This window comes from Prionailurus bengalensis, chromosome D1 (genome assembly GCF_016509475.1).
Source record: "Prionailurus bengalensis isolate Pbe53 chromosome D1, Fcat_Pben_1.1_paternal_pri, whole genome shotgun sequence".
NCBI lineage: Eukaryota > Metazoa > Chordata > Mammalia > Carnivora > Felidae > Prionailurus > Prionailurus bengalensis.
In genome coordinates, this window is record NC_057346.1 from 86,408,387 (window position 1) to 86,429,454 (window position 21,068).

A 21,068-nucleotide genomic window follows, 5' to 3' on the forward strand; every position below is an offset into this window, starting at 1 on the left:
AGTTGTGTACTTGAGGAAAATGATGACCAATAACATTTATTCTTTTTGAAATTAAAAATTTAGTTTTATGCCTTGTTATGATTTCCTTGGTAAGGTGAAAGGAAAGTAAGTTTCCCTTAGCTTCTGCATTTTGTTTACATAATCTATGACAGGTTGTTGGTGACTTGTTTTTAGTGATCAAAAGCATTTTTACTGGAAACCGTCAGGAAGTAAGTATGGAAGAACTTAGAATTGTGATTCAAATGGGAGGTGCAAATATTTTTCTGTGGCTTTCTCACAACTTTCCTTTCAGGAAGAAAATGTACTTTTTATTATTGCTAACTTACTCAAACTGTTGTAACTTTTTAAAGGAATTTTTAAATATAAACAACAGCCTAATAAATTACTCCTTAACTATCATAATGAAGGGGTGAAAACTTCTTTGACATTACTCACAGTAAAATATTAAATAACATTTTCTCATTCTAGAATACTTCTCAATATCACCAGCATTTAATGTGTTTGCTTATCGAACATTAGTTTATAAACTATTCAAACTTCCTTTTATTCAGAACAGATTTCAGATTTGAAAGTGTCCCAGAACATATTTTGATTGGTCATTATCGTCATTTGCTCCATTAATAGCCTTACTCAGTTTTTATCCTATAATCAATGTTTTCCAACAATTTGATCTGTGGACTTCCCTCCACATCCCCGCCCCACCTATCTGTTTGGAGAATACCATCACTAGTATGTTAGTTTATGCCAAGGAAAATTTATTTTCTACAGAAAAGCAGGAAGAAAGTGCTTTGTTATTTAGAACATCTCTTGAAAATTGAGGAAGCTTTTATTTAGTGTGTTATTTTAATTGATATGTCTTCCAATTAATATTTTACAGCATTAATATAATAAAGTTTTGAAATGAGTGAATGTTTCAAAGTAGAGAAATTCAGAACAAGCCTTTTCACATCCATAAACTTTTGTGTTCATGCTGAGTATCTTAGCAGCTAAACTCTAAGTCAAGTAATGGACTGCTTAGGACTAACCACTAATATGGGATTATGAAATGTGGACTCCAGTGGCCTTGTGAATTTCTCTCAGTGTGAAATCTTTTATTCTTAAAACAAGAACTAAAAATAATTGCATGGTAAAGGAACAACAGACTTTTATGAGTTTACAACTATAAAATTTTGGAAAATATTTTTAATGTAATTGTTGATAAGAGCATCATTATAGGAAAGCATAACATCATCTCTGTCCCATAACTTAATCTATTTTAAGTGCTCTTTTTAAATGTACTTTATTAAGGAGAAAATTTAAGGATGAAAATTAGAGATTAGATTTAATCTCATGATCATAACTATCAATTACTAAAGGATAAAGTCAGATATTCTGGCTGTCAATTTTTCATGAGTTCCTTTTATTTTTCTAGATCTTCTCAACTACTCTAAGGTAGATTGTAAGAAATTAACATTTTTAAAAGTATAAAAAGAAGCAATCTTAAAAAGTCAACTGAATCATACTAAACCTATTTTAATGTTATGCCGTGTATGTTAAATTGTAGTTTTTGAAAATTTAGTAACTTCATATGAGTCTGGTGTACTGGAAACGGAGTCTTTTATTCTTTATAATAACAAATAATAGAGAAATAGGTGTTTCAACTTTGCTACCATACGCTGCTTATAAAAATCTATAAATTCTTATAGCTCCAGTTTTTTTTCTTCTGTTTTATACTGCACATGCTGGTATCTGATTAATTTTTTAAATCAAATCTTAGCATGTATGCATTATACATATGTATTGAATTTACTTTCTTGGTCAAGGATGTTTGAAGTTTTTTACACAAATAAACTCCAAATTATCTGTAAGTTTCTGTCTATATAGAACATTAATACCAAAATATATACTATTTTATCTTCATGTAAATATGCATATTAAATAAAAGCAGGATATTTTAAATGGTCAATAAGATAAATGTGCATCTTTAAAGGAAAAAAAATGCCACTTTAGAAACCTTTTGTTATACTTAACCTAACCAAAGCATATTCAGCAAGCCATAAAAAGAAAAATAATTTTAATGTAAAATGTTTTTTTTTGTTCCAAAATAACTTTGTGATATTACAGTTCATACGGTGATTCATACTGTACTTCCTTGTGGTGATGGTGGTTGTTAAAGTACTATTTAGAGCCAAAATTTTTAAATATATCAATGATAGAAATAGTGAAACGTCTCATCACAGTATGGAGATTGAGTCATCTGTTTGGGCATATGGAATCTTTGGCTGTGGACTGCAGTCTTTATAATGCCCAGTGTCCAGGCATGGACACAACTGTTCTGGGAACAGAAGCAGAGAGGGACCTCTGTGTTCAGTCCACTTGAACGTGATAGAAGAAAAAAGGGGAAAGGATCTTTAACGTTAATTATCTTTATTATAAACTATCTTTGAACTTGATGACTTTTTATGTACAGAAAATAAGTACAACTGTATGTAATTTGCATTTATTTTGCAAATAAAATTAGTAAGTTTTTAATCTTTGGTGTTACAAGCTCTCTGAAAAATACCTGTGAGAAAATGTAAGTTTTGAATTATTCCTATTTGTATACTTTGATGCATTTCCCTTAAAGAAAGATTACTGCCTTCAAAAAAAGATGATACTTATTTCTTAATATTGAGATGAAATATGCTTGTAACTAATTATAATTTAAAGTTCTTTAAATATCAGGTTATGTATTATATCCTAGTATTATGTTTTAGCCCTTTGCTATTAATTACATTATTATTACTATATAAAGTATTTCTGCTTCTTTAATAATGTTTTCGCACCCTATGTAGTTAATCTTTAATGTTGAGGAGGACAAGGGGAGAGATTAAATTAGCCTTGTAACCTCTTTCTCTTCCAGGCTGATGATGGAAAATAAAAGCTCTTAGCCACAAAATGTAACACTTAGAATTAATATTTAATTAGACTAGCAAATTGTACACTGTGGCTGAAAGCTTCCAAAGAGTTGTTAGTGCCACAATTGACCTACAGGTTTAATAATAACTCACTTCTAGAAGCAAGTGCCAGTTCAGCATAGTAGAGCCACTGTAAGAAAGTCCTGAGAGATTAAAATCAGCAAACCAAATGGCAGGCAGGGATTCCTGGGATGGAGCCTTCTGGAAAGCTGGGAGCTGGAATAGCTTTTAAGCCAGGATTCAGATGAGAACAGTGGGTGAAAAAGCTGATCCCTCCTGTTCTGGGAGCTTCTGGTTGTAGGCCAAAATCTTAGAACAGATTTTTACTAAATGTTTTTGCTGCAGCTATTAACTTACATTGAAAATCAAATATTGAATAATTTTTCTGTAAAATTTAACAAATTTTTTGTGTAAACATTAGTTCTTAATTTCTTACATATTAGTACATAATATCTGTAAACTCAGATCATTAGATTATCAGATAGGTTTGGCGCTGTACATCTATGCTCTTTTGCTGTGACATGCTGTTTCCTTGTTCCCTGTATAGTTGATTTATATGGTTCATTTCTATATTATTTCATTACGGGGCATTATGCAGAGCCTGAGATAGAGATTGTGAAGTCTGTACCCAAGAAATGTTTTTCTTCAAGAAGGTACATATCTCAACAAATATAAATTAAAGGCATTCTTAATTTTTAAAGGCCTTATATTATAAAAGCAATGCTACATTTGCTTATGCTTATGATGCAATTAAATTACAAGACAAATAATTGGACCTCCTGGTGAAACATTGGATCCTTATATCTCTGAGAAATTAATCTGGTGAAAAATAGGAGACCATGAATTTGAAAATGTGCAAATACAGAACAGCTAACTTAAGAAAGAACATCCTACATAATTTATTGGTTTTATCTTCAATAATTAAAGAAAAGCTAAGTCATTAGTTAAAAATTCAAGCAGATGAGAACCTTGCCAGCAGAGGGAGTAGTCCTGTCTGCCGTCAGGTTCCCATCATTTTCCCACCTGCCTCAGCTTTTTTCCCAGCCAGTCTCCCATCTGGACCTGGCTCTGTCAGCCTGTTCCTGATGACAGGCTATAATTTTATACTCAATATGGGATTATTCTAAGCTGATTTTAAACTTTAGTATCTTTAACCTACCACGGCATCACAAACATCAGCTGGATGCTCCGTTTGATATTTGGATATTAGCAATTGTTTTTCCAGGCAAGCTATGAGCTTTTGGACATCTGTGAATTATCTGAAGGGTTTCAAGTATAAAGTAGTAAGCAACAAATTTCTGATTTGGGAAGCAACCCATTAAACATTTTTAAACAACAAATAAAAATTTCTATATGAATGATTTCCATAATATGAAACTAGATGGTATATAGTTTATGAAAAACTACCTACAATTAATTTGGAATATTATACTATTATTCAATTTGGCCTATTCATTATAATATTTTGTTTACCTTATTTATAAGTTTTCAGAATTTGTAAGATTTGTTTGATGTTTTTATACAATAACCTATTGGAAAAGAAAACTGATGTAAATAAATGTTCTGCAAAGCATGTACTATTTGAAGCCAGTGTAAATGTAAAAAATATTTCTGAAAATAACATCATGTGTTCTTAAAAAATATTTTCATGCCAAAACTTAGAATACTAAGTTCAATCAGATGGGAATCCCAAAAAGATGTGGCTCCATTGCTTAATGCTAGTAAAAGTGACAACTTAGCAATTTATTTTGCCTTTCAGGTTAAGTATATTTACCATTAGCTCCTTTGTGGATATGTTTTTAAAGCATTAGAAAAAAGAACCAAAATATGTTTGTTTTATGATTTCACATATCAGTATATGATGCTACCAAGAGAGTGTTATAGCTAGAATTTTTTTTTTAATTTACCGAAGTTCCACTATATTTTAAAATTCACTGTGTGACTTTGAATAAATTTAAGTATTAAATCTGGGAAGAATTAATCTAATGCCTTCATTAAGGTATTATTACAATTATAAATATTTATTAGTATAATTATATTTGGTAAAATTATATTTTCTTAAACTCAAAAAAAAATATGAACAGAATTATTTTTCCCAGTATAAAATATTTTTAATAAAAACAAAATTTTAATCTACAGAAGTAAGTGACAACTCTGGGGAAGATAGGGGGAGGTTTGTAAAGTTACAATAAAAACAATTTTATTATTTCATAATCTCAATTTCTATAGAAGGTAAAACTAAGCATAGGAAAACAAATACCTCATTAAACATCTATAGATTTATCCTTTTGTCCAAATTTATTTTTTTATTATATCACAAAGAAATGTCATAAATGCTAGTGTGGTTGTGTTTCTATGCATATCATTTTTCAGGAAAATGTTATTATAACTTGAGTTGTTGAGTAGTGTACTTGCTTTTCTTGAGATTCTCCTCCCTCCCCCCACAACACACACACACACACACACACACACACACACACACACACACACACATTAGGTCACATAATACGTTCAATCATAAAGTAACTTAAATATTTCTTTAACTTTTCAGTATTAACTTAATAGTTCTTTTGCACTGTTGTAATCCCAAATCTGACATGTGTGCCATACTCAAATGGGGGCCCTACCCTTATATTGTGTATTTGCTGTCTCTCTTATTTGAGTAGCTCAAGAACTTATTCTTATTTGAGGCATTGCATAAATGGTTAATGTCAACTGGTTTATGCTTTTCAAGCTTCTTAATAATTAAGTGATTGGTTAATTACATTTTAATTCTCTTGTTCAAAATCTTTCCTGGGAGTATATTTTGTGTTAGTCCAAACTATCTTTTATGTTGTTGAGATAATTAGGTCAAAGAAAGTAGGAAAACATTCAGGGTTTGAGGTATTCTGATTGTTACTTTGTTACTCTAAGTAGGTATCTCAACTATTTTTGTTAGAAAATGGAGGGAGCTTTATATGGCAGTAGTTGAATTTTTATCTCTTAAAGTTCATAGTTTTGGCTTAATGAGCTCTGAATTGGAAAGGAGCATTAATTTAATCTTCCTTTATTTAAAATCCATTTAATGGATTTGGCATATCCTAATAAAGAGGTTACCGTTCTATAAAAGAAAACAGGAAACATCCTATGAAACCAAGCAAGAAACAATCAAAGGAAAAACTCTGAAATTTTTTGTGAAATTAAAATTGGAGTAAAAAGGTAGTTGACTGGACAATCTGATTTGCCTTTTTTTAATTTGCAACACCACTTGACATAATTTAAATTTAAATAATTAATTAAGAAATTCCACTGCAACAGAAAGTTTTAAGAACCTTTTATGTAACTTAATACAATGCTATTTGAGACTGCCAGCAAACTCTTAAAACTCCTGGACACTGGCTCTCTGCTCTTCTGGCTTCCCTCCTAGTCATGTCTTGGCTACTGTCCAGAGCTGACAACTTTCACCCAAGAGTGAAGGGAGATTTGTCTAGTATAAGGAGGATTTTTGAGCCATCCTAGATTTTCACATCCAGATGGGCAAGGAGGAGGGCTGGCAGTATCATTGTACATACTTGGGTGATGTCATTGTGCCATGCATGAATATAACCATTAATTTACTCCTACTGGTAAGTCCTGAATGTCCTTAGTCAAATGTTCCTTATTAGAAAGTGTAATGTAACAACTTCAAAGTCAACACAAAAATTACTCAAAGTTTATGTCTAAGTAATTAATGCACAAACACCTTGACTTCTCCATTTCCAACTACATATACTGCAGACCAAAGAGATTTCACATCTTGGCTAATAACATAAAAACACTTAGAATCTGTTAGGATGAGAATGTGGAAGTTCCAGTTTCAAGACCTCTGCTCAGATTATTATGCTAAAGCTTCCCAAACACCGTGAGTTATATTATAACAATTTATTGTCCATAGTGTATTCTTCCTAAAGTGAATTGTTATTATTATGCTTTTGAGGTTATTTAAAGCTGTTAATTTTAGATTCTTTTTAAGTAAATTTCACCTACCCTTATCTAAAAGACCACTTAGTATTAACATTATGATTTGAAAGGCAAGAGTGGTTTTAAGGTATGGTCATACCATATCTTACATATTAATACCATACTCCCTATGAATCTCAGAGGTACCAAAGTAACCTGTGACACTAATTTAACTTTCAAAAAAATATGTACATTTACATGCCCAAATATCTTTTATGCTTTGTTCATAACTGGAAGACCGAATGAGTTTGCAGTTAAGATAAAGATTATCTCAGTCAGGAATTTGGATGTTATTGTAATTTCCAGTACTTCTTATTCTACATTTTTTCAATATCTGTACAACTTTCACCATCCAGTTTACCACATTACATAAACTATTTTCCAAAACTGCTGTGCAGAAAGCAGTAAGGTCACTGTTAAATATAACTTATTTTGTGGTAATGATTAAAACTTTTTTCTTGCTGTAATACTTTATGAAAGCTTTTATAGTAGGATTTAGTTTGTAGTTAATAACTGTAGTATAAACCTACAGAACTTAGAAACCCAATAAATGAAATATATGCATGAGTTTCTGAGATTTCTAAATCCAGGCTGTATACATCTTTTATTTTGGAATTCATTAGTTTTCGTCTACAAAGTGGATAGTTGGGTTTTTTTTTTATCTCCCCTAAATTACCTTAAAAAGATCTATAATGTTAACAAATATTACAAGGTGTTAAGTGGTTTATTAGTAAATTTTAGGGTTAAATTGAAGAAAGAAACCCTCTTTGAAATAAATATCATGTTGTCCATTTAAATATACAGGACCTTGCTTATAGAATGCTAGAACACTAATTCCATCCTTAAACCTTACAATTTCTATTATTAAAATAATTGAGAAATCTCTAGTTTATATCACTACAGTTCCAAATAGATGAGTTCTAACAAAAATTGATTTTTATCATTTAGATTCAGATATTTAGATACAAAGGCTTAGACTTGTATTTATAGATAAAAGGAAATCTGACCTTTTGGTTAAGAAATATTGTCAGTAGCCTTTATAAGTGCTTGTTCATCTGAGGGTCCATGACTGGAGTACTCTTCCCAGTTGAGTTTATCCTAAAAATGAAATGATAAGAGCCTGCTGGTTGTTATCTAAGATTCTTCTTAATGGGAGAACCACATGGTTATTCTTCATCTCCCACTTGTTCTCACCCTCTACAACCAACCCAGCCACACCCCACCCCCACCCCAACATTGTTCAGTACTCAGCACAATGAATCATTTTCAAGTTGACTCATTGTGAACTGTCTCCCAGCTGTTGGAATGTCTGGCAGACATTTTTGTTTGGGTGAAGAATAACTGGCTGAAACCCAACCTGGATGAGTTTGATATAATAGTCTTTGGCTAAAGAAATATTGAGAGGAACTTGTTTATGGCCTCTGAAGCCCCTGTTATTCCTGGAGTAGGACCATTCCCTGTGGCATAGAACTGAAAGTAAGGAATCAATCTGGATTATTTTCTCACCATTGAATGAAAAATTGCCTTGGAAAAAAAACGGGCATTTTCAAATTATGTTTTTCTGTACTCGGTACCCACGTGATTGAGAGTATTAAAGCCAATTAAGGATAATTATTTTTACTGGTTCCTTTTAGGAGCACTGATTCAAAGGCTAAAACATTCTGTATACAACACACATTTCTACTTACAGAGGAGTTTCAAAGACTGCCCTAGGTATGAGTTAAACAGGCATTTCAGCATAATGTTTAGTGACAGAAGCTACTATGTATTTCTGATAGAGTCAGGTAACATTAACGAGCTTTCTTTTATTTTTCATTCTGCAGTATTTACAAGGGAACCTAAGAAACAGAGGAATACCAGTAAGCTCAGTAGTCAATCATGTTTTCAGAAAGTGAACATACTTGATTATGTTTGGACTTTCCTCTAACGGGACATAATGTTGGACTGAAATTTTCCTGTTTTATATTTCCCATCCTTTTCTAAAGATTATTTTTAAACGGGTAGACATTACCATTGTATAAAATGGGAGTTTCAAAATTATAAAATTTTACAAACAACAGTTTTTTCAACTTATCTAGAGCTTCAGAGCAAAAGTTTTTTTCTAAGATGTTATCGACTTAGACCTACCACTATGTCACAGGCTAAAAGGAATACTGAATTTCTGTTAAATAAAATAATTCAAGAGAACCTATAGGGTATTTGATAATTATATTTTTAATGATTTTTTATAGCCATGAAATTCTGGGTGTTTTAGAATGTTTGCTACTTAAAATGTGACTTCTTTTTTACAATATATTATTTAGCAATATTTTTGGTTCATGTCTGGTTGTGTTGGGAAGGAAAAGGTAGGCTACTAGTCTAGTGCTAGTCATCTACCGTCTTTTCTTTGCCTTTATTGTTATCCCAGAGCCAAATAGCAGCATCTAGAAGGAGAGAATAGAAGACTCCAGAGGTGGCCATGTTGCAACCTCATAGCTAGATCCTTCCGCGTTTCTAAAATGCTACAGAGGACCTCAGCTGTGACAGAGCTGGAACGTGGTCCCACTTGACAGATGATAATGGGACCTTGCCTTACACATTATACCATAATATCTACTGCTTCTGAATCCTGATGTCTATGAGATTTAACAATGGGCAATGGGTAAAGTAATTTGAAATGTAATAGTGTATGAGGATAAAGGTAGGCTTGCCCCTTAAGACAGAAGAAAAATAATTTATATTCTCTACCAAAACTAGGATATGTCTCCTCAGCTCTTCCAAATACAAAAGCATACCAACATAGGCTGGAATTTTCAATTAAGTGCATACTTTCATCCATTTTCAGCATGTGGTAGCCTTAACTTTTAAGTTATTTCTCTGCATTGATATTTATCTCCTCTATAATTTGTCATTGAGATGGCATAATGGCACTGAATAGATATTATATTTTTAAACATGAGTGTTTTGTTTTCTTGTTTTGCAGAATAAAGCAATTATCTCCCGTGTTACAAACTTGTCAGATACAGTAGTTGGTCTGGAATCATTTATTGGTTCTGAGAGAGAAACCAACCCATTATATAAGGATTATCATGGTAAGCATTGCCTTTATAATGAGAAGAGAATATCCTGATTGCCTCTAGGGTACCTGAAAGCATTGTATCCAGTCATAATATCTACTGTCAAGTAGCATGAATTTTGTTTTATAATATATCTATTAAATGTTTTCCTGGGGCGCCTGGGTGGCTCAGTCGGTTGGGCCTCCAACTTCGGCTCAGGTTGTGATCTCGCGGTCCGTGAGTTCGAGCCCCGCGTTGGGCTCTGTGCTGACAGCTCAGAGTCTGGAGCCTGTTTCAGATTCTGTGTCTCCCTCTCTCTCTGACCCTCCCCCGTTCATGCTCTGTCTCTCTCTGTCTCAAAAATAAATAAACTTTAAAATAAATAAATAAATAAATAAATGTTTTCCATTCGTGACCATTCTTCCATGGCAGCTTGTCATCAAACTACATTAAGACTACAGACTATGGGGGCACCTGTGTGACTCAGTTAAGCGTCTGACTTTGGCTCTGGTCATGATCTCATGGTTCATGATTTCAAGCCTTACATCGGGCTCGCTGCTGTCAGCATGGAGCCTGCTTCAGATCCTCTGTTCCCCTCTCTCTCTGCCCTTCCCCCACTTGCATTCTCCTTCTGTCTCTCTCAAAATAAACTTAAAAAAAAAAAAAAAAAAGACTACAGACTATGGTAACTATTTGAAAGGGGTCAAACCCAAATACTTAGGCATGGCTCAGTTAGATATAAATGTTGTTGTCCCAGTGGCTTAAACTTGTCATGAAATCAGTTGTACTTATTAGCCATGTTTGAAATAAATATCATATTAATTCTAATAATAACAGCTTATATAGTGGTTTATGCTTTATAAAGCCTAGCTATATGATAAATAAAATTCATACTGTATTATACTCTATTGGTTTTTTTCTTTTCTTTTTTTAATGTTTATTTATTTTTGAAAGAGAGAGAGAAAGAGTGCATGAGCAGAGAGGGGCAGACAGAGAATCCCATGCAGCCTCTGCACTGTTAGCCACCCAGGCACCCCATACTGCATTATATTTTTAAAGTCCTAATCACACTTTCAGAAAGTGAACACTTTGATTACATTTGGACTTTGCTCATTTTGTTGAGTTAGGAGCAAATTTTATAATATTGCCATGCCCTAGTATAAACACAGGTCAATTAATCAGATTTTTACCTATTTTTTTGAAGTTTCTTTTTCTTTTTTTTTTTTTTAAGAGAGAGCATATGTGCACGTGAGCTGGGGAAGAGCAGAGGGAGAGGGAGAGAGAATCCCAAGCAGGCTCCGTGCCCAGCACAGAGCCCAATGTGGGGTTCAGTCTCACAACCATGAGATCATGACCTGAACTGAAATCAAGAGTCAGATGCTCAATCAACAGAGCCACCTAGGTGCCCCTTATTTGAAGTTTTTAGTAGTGTTTTGGTCATTTGATTAATTTGAAGATTTTTTAAATAAAGGTTCTTAAACAGAGCCTTTGAGATAGGAAAAGTTTAATAGTTTTGCATATCTTAGCTCTAAATTAAATATGGAGTATGGTGAATGATGGATTTTTACCTATTTGTGCTGAACACATATTAATTTTTGCTGTTACTATTGTGGACCTACGGTACTTTCATGGAAACCTTTAAAGACTGAATAGCTTATTTGAAGCCACAAGAAAATTGTATAAGATTGTGATTGCAGGACTATGGCAATTCCTAGAGTCGACAAAAAAAAAAGATTATAAGATACTTTATATGATAACTGCCAGTGCTTTGAAGAAGCAACATACAATCTTTAAAAAAAAAGAACAATAAAATAGCACAATCTAACAATCAAGTATTATTTAAAGGCTAGAAAATATAAGCTATGAAGAAAAGCTACACAAAATGATTTGCCTCGTGATTATTAACTTACATAACTTCAAGTATGCTATATGCCCAGATTAACCCTATATATAATTATTTAATATACTATTGTCACTATTATAGGAAGAAGACTAATAAGTTCAAACTATTTCTTTTTTTTGTTATTGAACTCCAGTTGACATACAACATTGTATTAGTTTGAGGTGTACAAAATAATGATGTGATAGATGTAGGTATTGTGAAATGATTGCCACAGTTAAGTTTAATTAACATACATCACCTCACATAGTTTACAGTATTTTTTTCCTAGTGATGAGAACTTTTAAGATCTATTGTCTTAGCTACTTTCAAATGTACAATACAGTATCATTAAGCATAGCCACCATGCTACACATTACATCCCTAAGACTTATTTGTCTTATCATTGAATAAACTATTTTTCATTTTTTATTATGCCTATGTTCTTTTAGGACAACCTAAGTTAATTATTACCTTAATAAATTATATCTTAGTATCATTTGTAAGTATTATGACCCAATAAATTTAGTCAAATTATATTTTATATTCCAAGTCAATCATTTTGATTAAAACATTTTGAGAGTGAAAGGCTGTGATTTTTTTTGTGTGTGTGCTGAAATCTCTGAATTAATAAATGATTAACAGCAGATTCACAAGTGGTTTTGACAAGTAGCATTTCTGTTAATATGAAGGACCTGATAAACTATATTTATTCATTGTGGGAGGCCTCCTGATTTAACAACTAAACAAGTACATACCAAGTTAAAATAAGGAATGTGCTAGTGAAAGTCTGGTGTGCTTATATCTAAAGTATTTTACTAAATAGCTCTGAGATCTTTTTAATTTGTATCTAAAAGCTGTCTTCTTAACACTTGTAGCATTTTTTTAAGTTTAATGAATTAAATCAGATAGTTCAGTGAATTATTTTTGAAGGGACCATTTAGAAAGTTAAGCATCTGGAGGTTTAACCCTTTTAAGCTAAAACAAATATATACATTACTAAGCATTCAAACACACACAAAACTGTGCACTAGGGAAACAGTTCTTTAAATAAGATGTGTCTAATTTGCTCAGATTTGGATTTGCCTTCTTCTCCCACGTTTAGGGATCAATATCTTTGGGATGATGATTTTAAATATAGGCTGAATCTGTCAGAGAGATGCACTGAAGAATCTTGCATATCTTCATCTGTGGCAAATGACCCCGAGTTTAGTCAGAAACTGCATTAAGCTGCACAAAAGCCATCCAGTGCCCTTGTCAGAAAAAATTAGCAAGTGTTTCTACTGACAAGAGGCCAAAGCTCACGGTTTACCTAGCACTGTTACAAAGCTTATAACAGCTACATAAAGGTCTAACATGCCACAGAAATGAGTGTCTTGGGATGGCATAGGGGTTAATGTTTGATCCTAGAGTGAGCTCTGAAATGTAGTTTTCTTCAATGGTTTGCTCAAGTCATTAATAAGGTACAAAATGAAATACTTTTCACTAGTGCTTCACTGGTTATCAGTAACCCATAAGCCTTGTTTTGCTGGCTGCTTACTGGTGCATTTAATAAAATAAAGATCACTCAGTGGTGCCGTGGGCAGCATGCAAGGTGATAGCCATATTTGCTTACTGTAAATACAAGAGAAAATCACACACAAACCGGCTGTAGTTTTGACAAGTATTAAGATCCCTCTTTACATCTGTACTTCTGTACCAAAGTGCAATTAGTTTTCCTCGCACAAGGATTTCTGTTTATCTTATTCTGCTTGATTACTTGAGTATAATCACACCATTTGCTTCATTGCTCCTGGTAGTAAGCTCCAGTTTTAAAAGGGGAGGATGCTTGTGTGTAAATTTACAGGATTCTGCTGTAAGACTCTTTGATTTATGTATCTAAGACAGTGTTTTTAAATTTTTGTTCTTTTAATTTTCTTTTCACAAGGTTTGGTTCATATTCGGCAAATTCCTCGGCTTAATAACTTGATTTATGATGTATCCGATGTCAAAGACTTAGCTTTCAAATTAAAAAGGAAGCTATTCACCATTGAGGTAAGAGAGAATTTTTATATTTTAGTTCATGGTCTTGAGGTTAAATAGTCTATGCGTGTGTGTGTGTATATAAATGTCTGTGTACAATTATATACATACACACATATATATGTATGTGTGTGTGTATATGTATGTATGTATGTATATATTTTTTACTTTAATGAAATTCTTAGAAAGTGTTTCCTGCTAATATTTTTATATTCTTTTGGTGTAACAAAAAAATGTTAGAGTATCTTATTTTTCCTCTTTTAATGGAATATCATTAGAGTATAGCAAAAATGACTTTGTTTTCAATATTGTTTGAAGTAAACTCCAAACTTCTATAAGTATGGCATGAGTATTTCCAAGGCTTTCAAAACATATTTAATTAAATGTTAATGAGCTGTGCTTATTTGTGTGTAGAATGTGAATGCTACCCACAGTTGTGTATAGCTAAGAAAAGAGGATCCTTACCTATATTCTAAAAGCAGTTTTCTTTACTATTAATGAAATCACCTTTCCACTTTCCATGCTGAACAAAACAAAGTAAAATTTACACCAATGTCTTTATGTAAATTTTCTACAAAACTTAAACTTTTTTTGTGACCTTTATGCAAGCAATACTGACAGAAAGTAGTAGTATGAAAGATTTATTTCACCTTAATCTTGCTAAAGAGCAAATGAACATAGCACTATTAAGCAATTAGAGTTGATGTATTTATTAACAAAATAAATGCTCAGGGAGAGATGGCTTTTAGGTGATGTGATAGTTATCAGTATAGTCCATGCAATTTTTTTTAACAAAGACATAAAACAGCCAAGCAGCCTTGACAAACCATTTTGTTTAATCTCTTTTCAAATGAAAAGCTCTTAAGCAGGCCACTTGTCTTAACTGCTTGAAACCATAAAAAGAGAGAATTGCCACCAATAAATTAGCATATTTTTAACTTCATCACCAAATGATGGTCAATGTGGCTTGGCACTGCTTTGGTGTTTGGGACTTCACCCTTAAGTGACCACTTTGGCCCTTTTTTGACCCTCTGCCCTCTTTAGCTGGCCACTTGATAAGGTAACTTAATGGTTCTCTCTCTTTTTCTCTTTCCCTTCACATTTGCAAGTAGCACTAACCTATAAATCATTGTAAGGGCCCTATCCAGTGACAAATTAATGTGCCCTCCTCCTAATTAATGGTCATCAATGTCCTTAATTATCTAATCCTATTGAGAGCAGTTAATAGTTAATCAGGCAGCCAGTTCTTCAAGCAGGCCATCTCTGCAGGAGTGTTAGAAGTTTCTCATCTGGGGATGCGCCCTTCAAAAGCCACTTAGAGCCAAGAGAACGAGAGTGTAGAAATACTGATTCTTGAGCTAATTTGCTTTAGTTCTCAAAAGAAACCATTGAAATGGAACCCAACACTGTAATTGTTCAAACTTGCTTTCAGTTTTTCTGATAGAATACTGAGAAATTTACCATTATTATTTACCAATATTCAGCAACATTTTGCTGAAAAATTTTAGAGGGATAAAGTTATAGTTAGTGTCACAAGGAAAGCATGCCTCATCATTTTCTTTTAAGTAGAATTTATATTTTTAATGAAAGATGTAAATTGTTTTTTTTTTCCTCCATATGACATCTCTCTTCCAAGATGAGTATTCTGACAACCAGGTCTAAGGTATCAGGTCTAAACTAAGCAAGCAGATTCCCTAGTGAAAAAAATATTGTACCTAGAGAAAAATGTAGCACTGTAGTGTGAATCATGTTCTCTCTGTCTCTGTCTCTGTCTCTGTCTCTCCCACTCCCTCTCCCTCTCCCTCTCCATCTCTGTCTCACACACACATATACAACACATACATGAACACACATTTGGTCTTATATTGGGGATGAAGGATAGAAATAGAAGACCTTAATAATGTCAAGTGGAACCTCTCCTTTGATAAATTTAGGTTCCAGTAGTGACTACACTTTACCATTGGAGCTGATGTAAGATCTTTTATAAACCACATAGGTTTCTGTTCCACTTCCTCTCTTCTATTCCCAACATTCTAAACCAAGAACAATTAGAATTGATCACCCTGTGGTTTGGAAGCAATATTTGAAAGCAAAACACAAATAGATGGTTGGTTTTTAAAAAGTTAATATTTAATACAGGTGATCAAATCCTTTACCTTTTTGACTTATAACCTAATCAATAAGGTATTTTTATACATAGAAAGGTAGGTAAAACACATTCCAAATAATTTATTTACTTATGCCATAAAATTCAATTTGGTGATTAGAAAAAATATGAATTAAAGAATGAAATAAACCTAATAGATGCATATACAGATATAACTATAATAGGATAAAATCATGTGGTTCACATAAGATTAAATAATTTAAATATAGTGTTTTACCTTCTAAAATGCATTCTCAAACAGATAGCAAGTTTTTGGTGATATAGAGATTGGAAGCAAGAGGATTCCTTTATTAAGGGAAAAATTATCTATCAAGTAATATTGTTTTCATATGTACAACAAATGTTTTGTTTAAAACTGCTCTGATACTAAAAAAAATGAATAAAATGTATACTCTACTAGTCTGTAAAGTGTGAGACTATAATACAGCAGGCATTGAATCTGTGTTTTACTTTCAGAAGGGAAGCATGGTTTAGCAGGTAAAGCAGAAATAAGTTTTCTGATTCCACACAGGTAGATTTCTTACATGTTGGAATTTACTATGGTCACATGGTCTCAAAAGTTGGCATGGTTGAAAACAAGGGGCAAAAGAAATAGGAAAATGCCCTCTTCTCTATTTTAGGGTACCCTTTCTTTGATTTATTAAATGCCCATTTTATATATGAAAACTGATTTTTTTTTTTTTTTTTGGCCTAACTAACAGCCACCAAGGACCTCCCACAAGCAGAGCAATTTTAGCCAGCAGTCTTAAATTTCTTTGAATGATTTGGAAAAGGCAAAAGAATATTTCTTTCTTCTTAAATGTGTATTATTCAGACTCAAGTGGAAACATTCATCTAATCATAGTAAATTTTTACTAATAGTATTCATCAGCTATGAAGCTCTATAAATTAGCCCCTCTACAAAAACCATAGCAGAATCACATCTATAGTAATGACACTAATATCCTGGCATGCATTCTGGGTAAGCAGAAGAGAAAATTTAAGGTTGATTAAATATGACTTCAGGTTTAAAACAATAGCTTTCCAATTCTTTGAAAATTCATAATCCTTGTAAACTGTACATAACTCTCTAGCATATTTGATTAACCATGACATACTACTTCTTTCTTGGCCTTACCACATAACCTTTATTCAATCATAGTAAGATTTACTAACCCTTTATTGTATACCAGGACTTCTATTGGCTTATTTATACTTCTATATAGTAATTAAACATTTTATAACGAAAGGTTTTACTATGAAACTGTCTTTTTCATCTTCATATCTATCCCAGAATTAAGCACAGAGCTGTACACTTAGCAGGTATAAAATCTTTGCTGAAATATATGTATAGAGATAAGTTGTGGCGTTTGAAAAATTGTCCAAATAATACAGCTATAAATACTATATAAGCTCCATTGGTCAAGTGACCTATAAATACTACCTTCTCCATTAAGTTCTGTAAGAAATATAATTTGGGTGCAATAGCTTCACTTCTAAGCTAAAATAACTACTTAGACTTGTATTTTTTTTCAGTTTCTGTAATTTTTGCCTCTCTATTGTTGGGATGATCATTAACCAGTTTTTTTTTCTTTATATTAGTAATTATGATGTAATTATAATTCCTAAACTAGTAAGATTTGGCCGAATTTGCAATTCATTGTGACTTCATTTTCATTTAATTTAATGACCTCATAACAGCAGCATTTTTACTTGCATTTAATAATATTTTGCTATTGTGATTTTCTGTAGTTCAGCTTGATCATATTTTAACACATTCTAATAATCTGATTTTCTAACATAAATAGTAATAGCATGTTATCACATTAGTTACAGTCTCTATATTAAAGTTATTACCAACAGAGTTTCTGCTTTGGTAATGGGACAGTTTTCCAGCTCTAAGATTCAGTGTTAATTTCAGGTCAGAAAGTATGATTACTGGGTTACACTGAAATATACAAAAGGCATACACCATTCACTGCAAATTTTCAAAATAAGGATAAACAATACTTACATAGGCTTTAATTGGTCCAAAAATAGTAATTTTCATAAATAGTATATTTATGTGAGTCTTGCACCCTGCATGAATATTGAGAGCCCAGAAAATTGAAGTAAATTAAGACAGTCTCAAGACTGTCTTTAATTTTTCCCCCAGTTCCAAATACAGGACTCCAATACCTCCCCAGTCATTAAGAACTTTTTCTCACAGAAGAATTGATTAACCAGTGTTTATTAAGTAACAACTATTTTTGATGCACTTACTTAGAAAATTCATTCTTTAAGTATTAACACCAAAATATTAGATGCCATAAGTATAAACTAGTTTTATATAGTACTATAATATATTTAATGTGATTCAGTAGAATTATTTGAAATTTTTACATATTGGAAAAACATAAACTCTTGCAAACTACAAGGATATCAGTCACTTTGACAATGCTGGACAATGTAGAGTTGCATGGTATCTTTGGTCCTGGGTTTCCTTACTTGCCAAATTTTGTATCAATAGGCTTTTCAGTTTTAAATGGGAAATAGAAAGGTGACTGTTTAGTATACCTAGAACTAAAGGGGAGAGATGGTTGACTTATTTGTCAGTTAATAATTATGTCACTAAAATAAAAAATGGAAACATAAATGACTGCCTCAAGAGCATTAAGGTGTAGCACGATGAGCCATGTAGTCCAATACGCCTTTTCTGATAATGATGCCCTCCACAAATATTGAAATGCTCAGTTCCCAGATAGATTGCAGTTAGCAAAAGAAAATCAAAGTGTAACATAGGCCTCTGTTCATATAGACCAAATCACTTATCAAAAGCAAATTCAAATGAGCATTTTTTAACAATGGAAATGTCATTTTCTCCATGTTTACATCTCAATATATTCATTATATTACCATCACTGTATTTACACTTTAATTCCCAAGTAATGTAAACATACAGTATGGTCATATAGATTTCACACACTCTCAAGAAGTTGGTAATACTGTGCTCTTACATATCTCACATGGCATAGTGAGCCTATCAAAAGTGCATACCACCTTAAGGGGAACACAGTTTTGAGACTGTCTAATCCTATTTCTTCCCACATTGGAATCTTAATTAGAAGAGATAAGGAAAAAAAAAACATCATTTAACTAAATTATTGTCTTGAATCTGTAGCAAAAGGTATAATCCGCAATTGGGCCAATTAGTGAACCCCATAGTTAGCTCTGCTGCAGCGAACAATTTGATTAGATCTGACACCATCCTAGTTCTCACTGTTGTTTTGCCAGGTATGATGGTCAGACTTCAAAGAGCTTGAGGCATCAGCAGGGCAAGGTTTGGAGGCCAGCTTAGGTCCGGTTGTTAATCTCTCTGCTAAAACCACAGCAGCTCTCACACAAAACAAGCTTACACGACACAATCATGCGGTATTAAAAGTTAGGGTTGAGTCATGCCAGTTTGCCTTTGATTTTTTGATGATTGACCATAGATGGCTACATGACTAGACACACGCTAAAAGTATACTGACTAGGGAAGTTCCCAAATATTTGAAGTATTTTTTAACTTCCTATATAAACGTTGGGAAAGCTTATCCCCTCTCTGATCAAACTTCCAAAGTGATAGTACTATATCAGGGGGAAAATGAATACCTCTTACAGGCAGGCTGACTCCCAAACTTTTCACTTACCACTTCACAAAAATTAGTGTTTACGTTAATAATTCCTTAAGGAGAGTGTAAAAGGAAATTGTTTCTAAGTGGCAAGCTTTTTAAAAATCTATTAAGCACATTGAAAGAAAACATTTTTTCCTGAGTTATTTATGTTCACTGACAATTTTTCTGAAGTTTCTTTATAATTATTTTCCACTTAAATGTTGAGTAAAGTGCCCTTCCAGTATGTGATTGCATAAGTGTTCTTTTCTCTGCATTCTGATTTGTTGGAATATTGCAGTAATAGTGACATGTTTCCATTCTGAGAAAAGCCTAAGGCTGCTTTAGTATTATTCCGAATGATTGAAGCTGCCATCTTGCTGACTTTCCCTTAGGCAGCATAAGGCCTGTTTGCTTTTGTGTTCATTTCACATGCTTCCTGTGACTTGGGCTGGCAGAACATCATTGCTTCATTTGGCAAGGAAGAGTAAATTCATGTTTAGCTATTACGTATCTTAAAGTTTCTGTATGGTCATCAGCAACTGAAATATTATATTTATACTTTGTTACATTAAGTGAATCCTGTTTCTTTGAGTATTTTTAAATTAATCTTATGACACCTTGACTGTGAATAATTTTTATGTACAAATGGTCATTTTATAAATTGAACTTAGAGTCTAATATTTCACATTGCACTTATTTTTCTACCAATTCTACTACATTTTAGTCAGGAAATATAATTAGCAAGACTGTGGCACAAAGCAAAAGTCTAATGTTTAGAATCTTGCCAAATAGTCTTCAGCCCATGAATCTGTTAAAGATCCTGTGGTATCCATAGTATAGTAATCTCACAGTTGAGACCAGGATAGTACAGATTCAGAATCGTCTAAGGATGAAAAGAGAGAAAAAAAATTGCTCCTTTCCTAAATTTTGCAGATACAGACATTTATTTATGTATTGCAATGCTTTAAGGATTTTCTTAAAGCATTTGTAGAAGTGGTATAGCAGAACTCACCCAGTTAATATGGTACTCCCTAAAACACTTTCTCCCCCGATGTGCTGTTCATGGTGTCTAAGGAAAATAGAAACACAGGAAACAGAAAATGATGACAAATCATGGCTGTCCCATTTCATCAGCTAGACGGTAAGAACATATATTTTACCAATATAACCTCCAAGGTGCCTGGAAGAGTAATAACAGATTATAGAGCTTAATAAATATGGTATTTATGAGCTTTGTGATTATTGTAGGTAGCTTTGGGAATAATTTTATACCCGAAACATCTTTAGTCCTCCCTCAATGTCTTTGCCACCAAAAGTCCAGAATGTTCATCCCTCCATATGTTCGTGGCTTTTTCTTGTCATTGGATTGCAGATTAAATATCTGAATCTCCTTAGAGAGGTCTTCCCTCACTGGCCCATCTGAAGTATTCACTCAGT

At 32.8% G+C, this 21,068-nt stretch overlaps 1 protein-coding gene across 1 annotated transcript in view; it reads left to right on the top strand.

The window, feature by feature from the left end:
• The window catches only part of ELP4 (elongator acetyltransferase complex subunit 4), a 245,962-nt gene that overhangs the window by 105,257 nt on the left and 119,637 nt on the right, over window positions 1-21,068 (top strand). Inside the window, 2 exon segments of the mRNA XM_043580877.1 lie at window positions 9,877-9,985; window positions 13,756-13,862. Coding sequence (XP_043436812.1) covers window positions 9,877-9,985; window positions 13,756-13,862 — 216 coding nt within the window.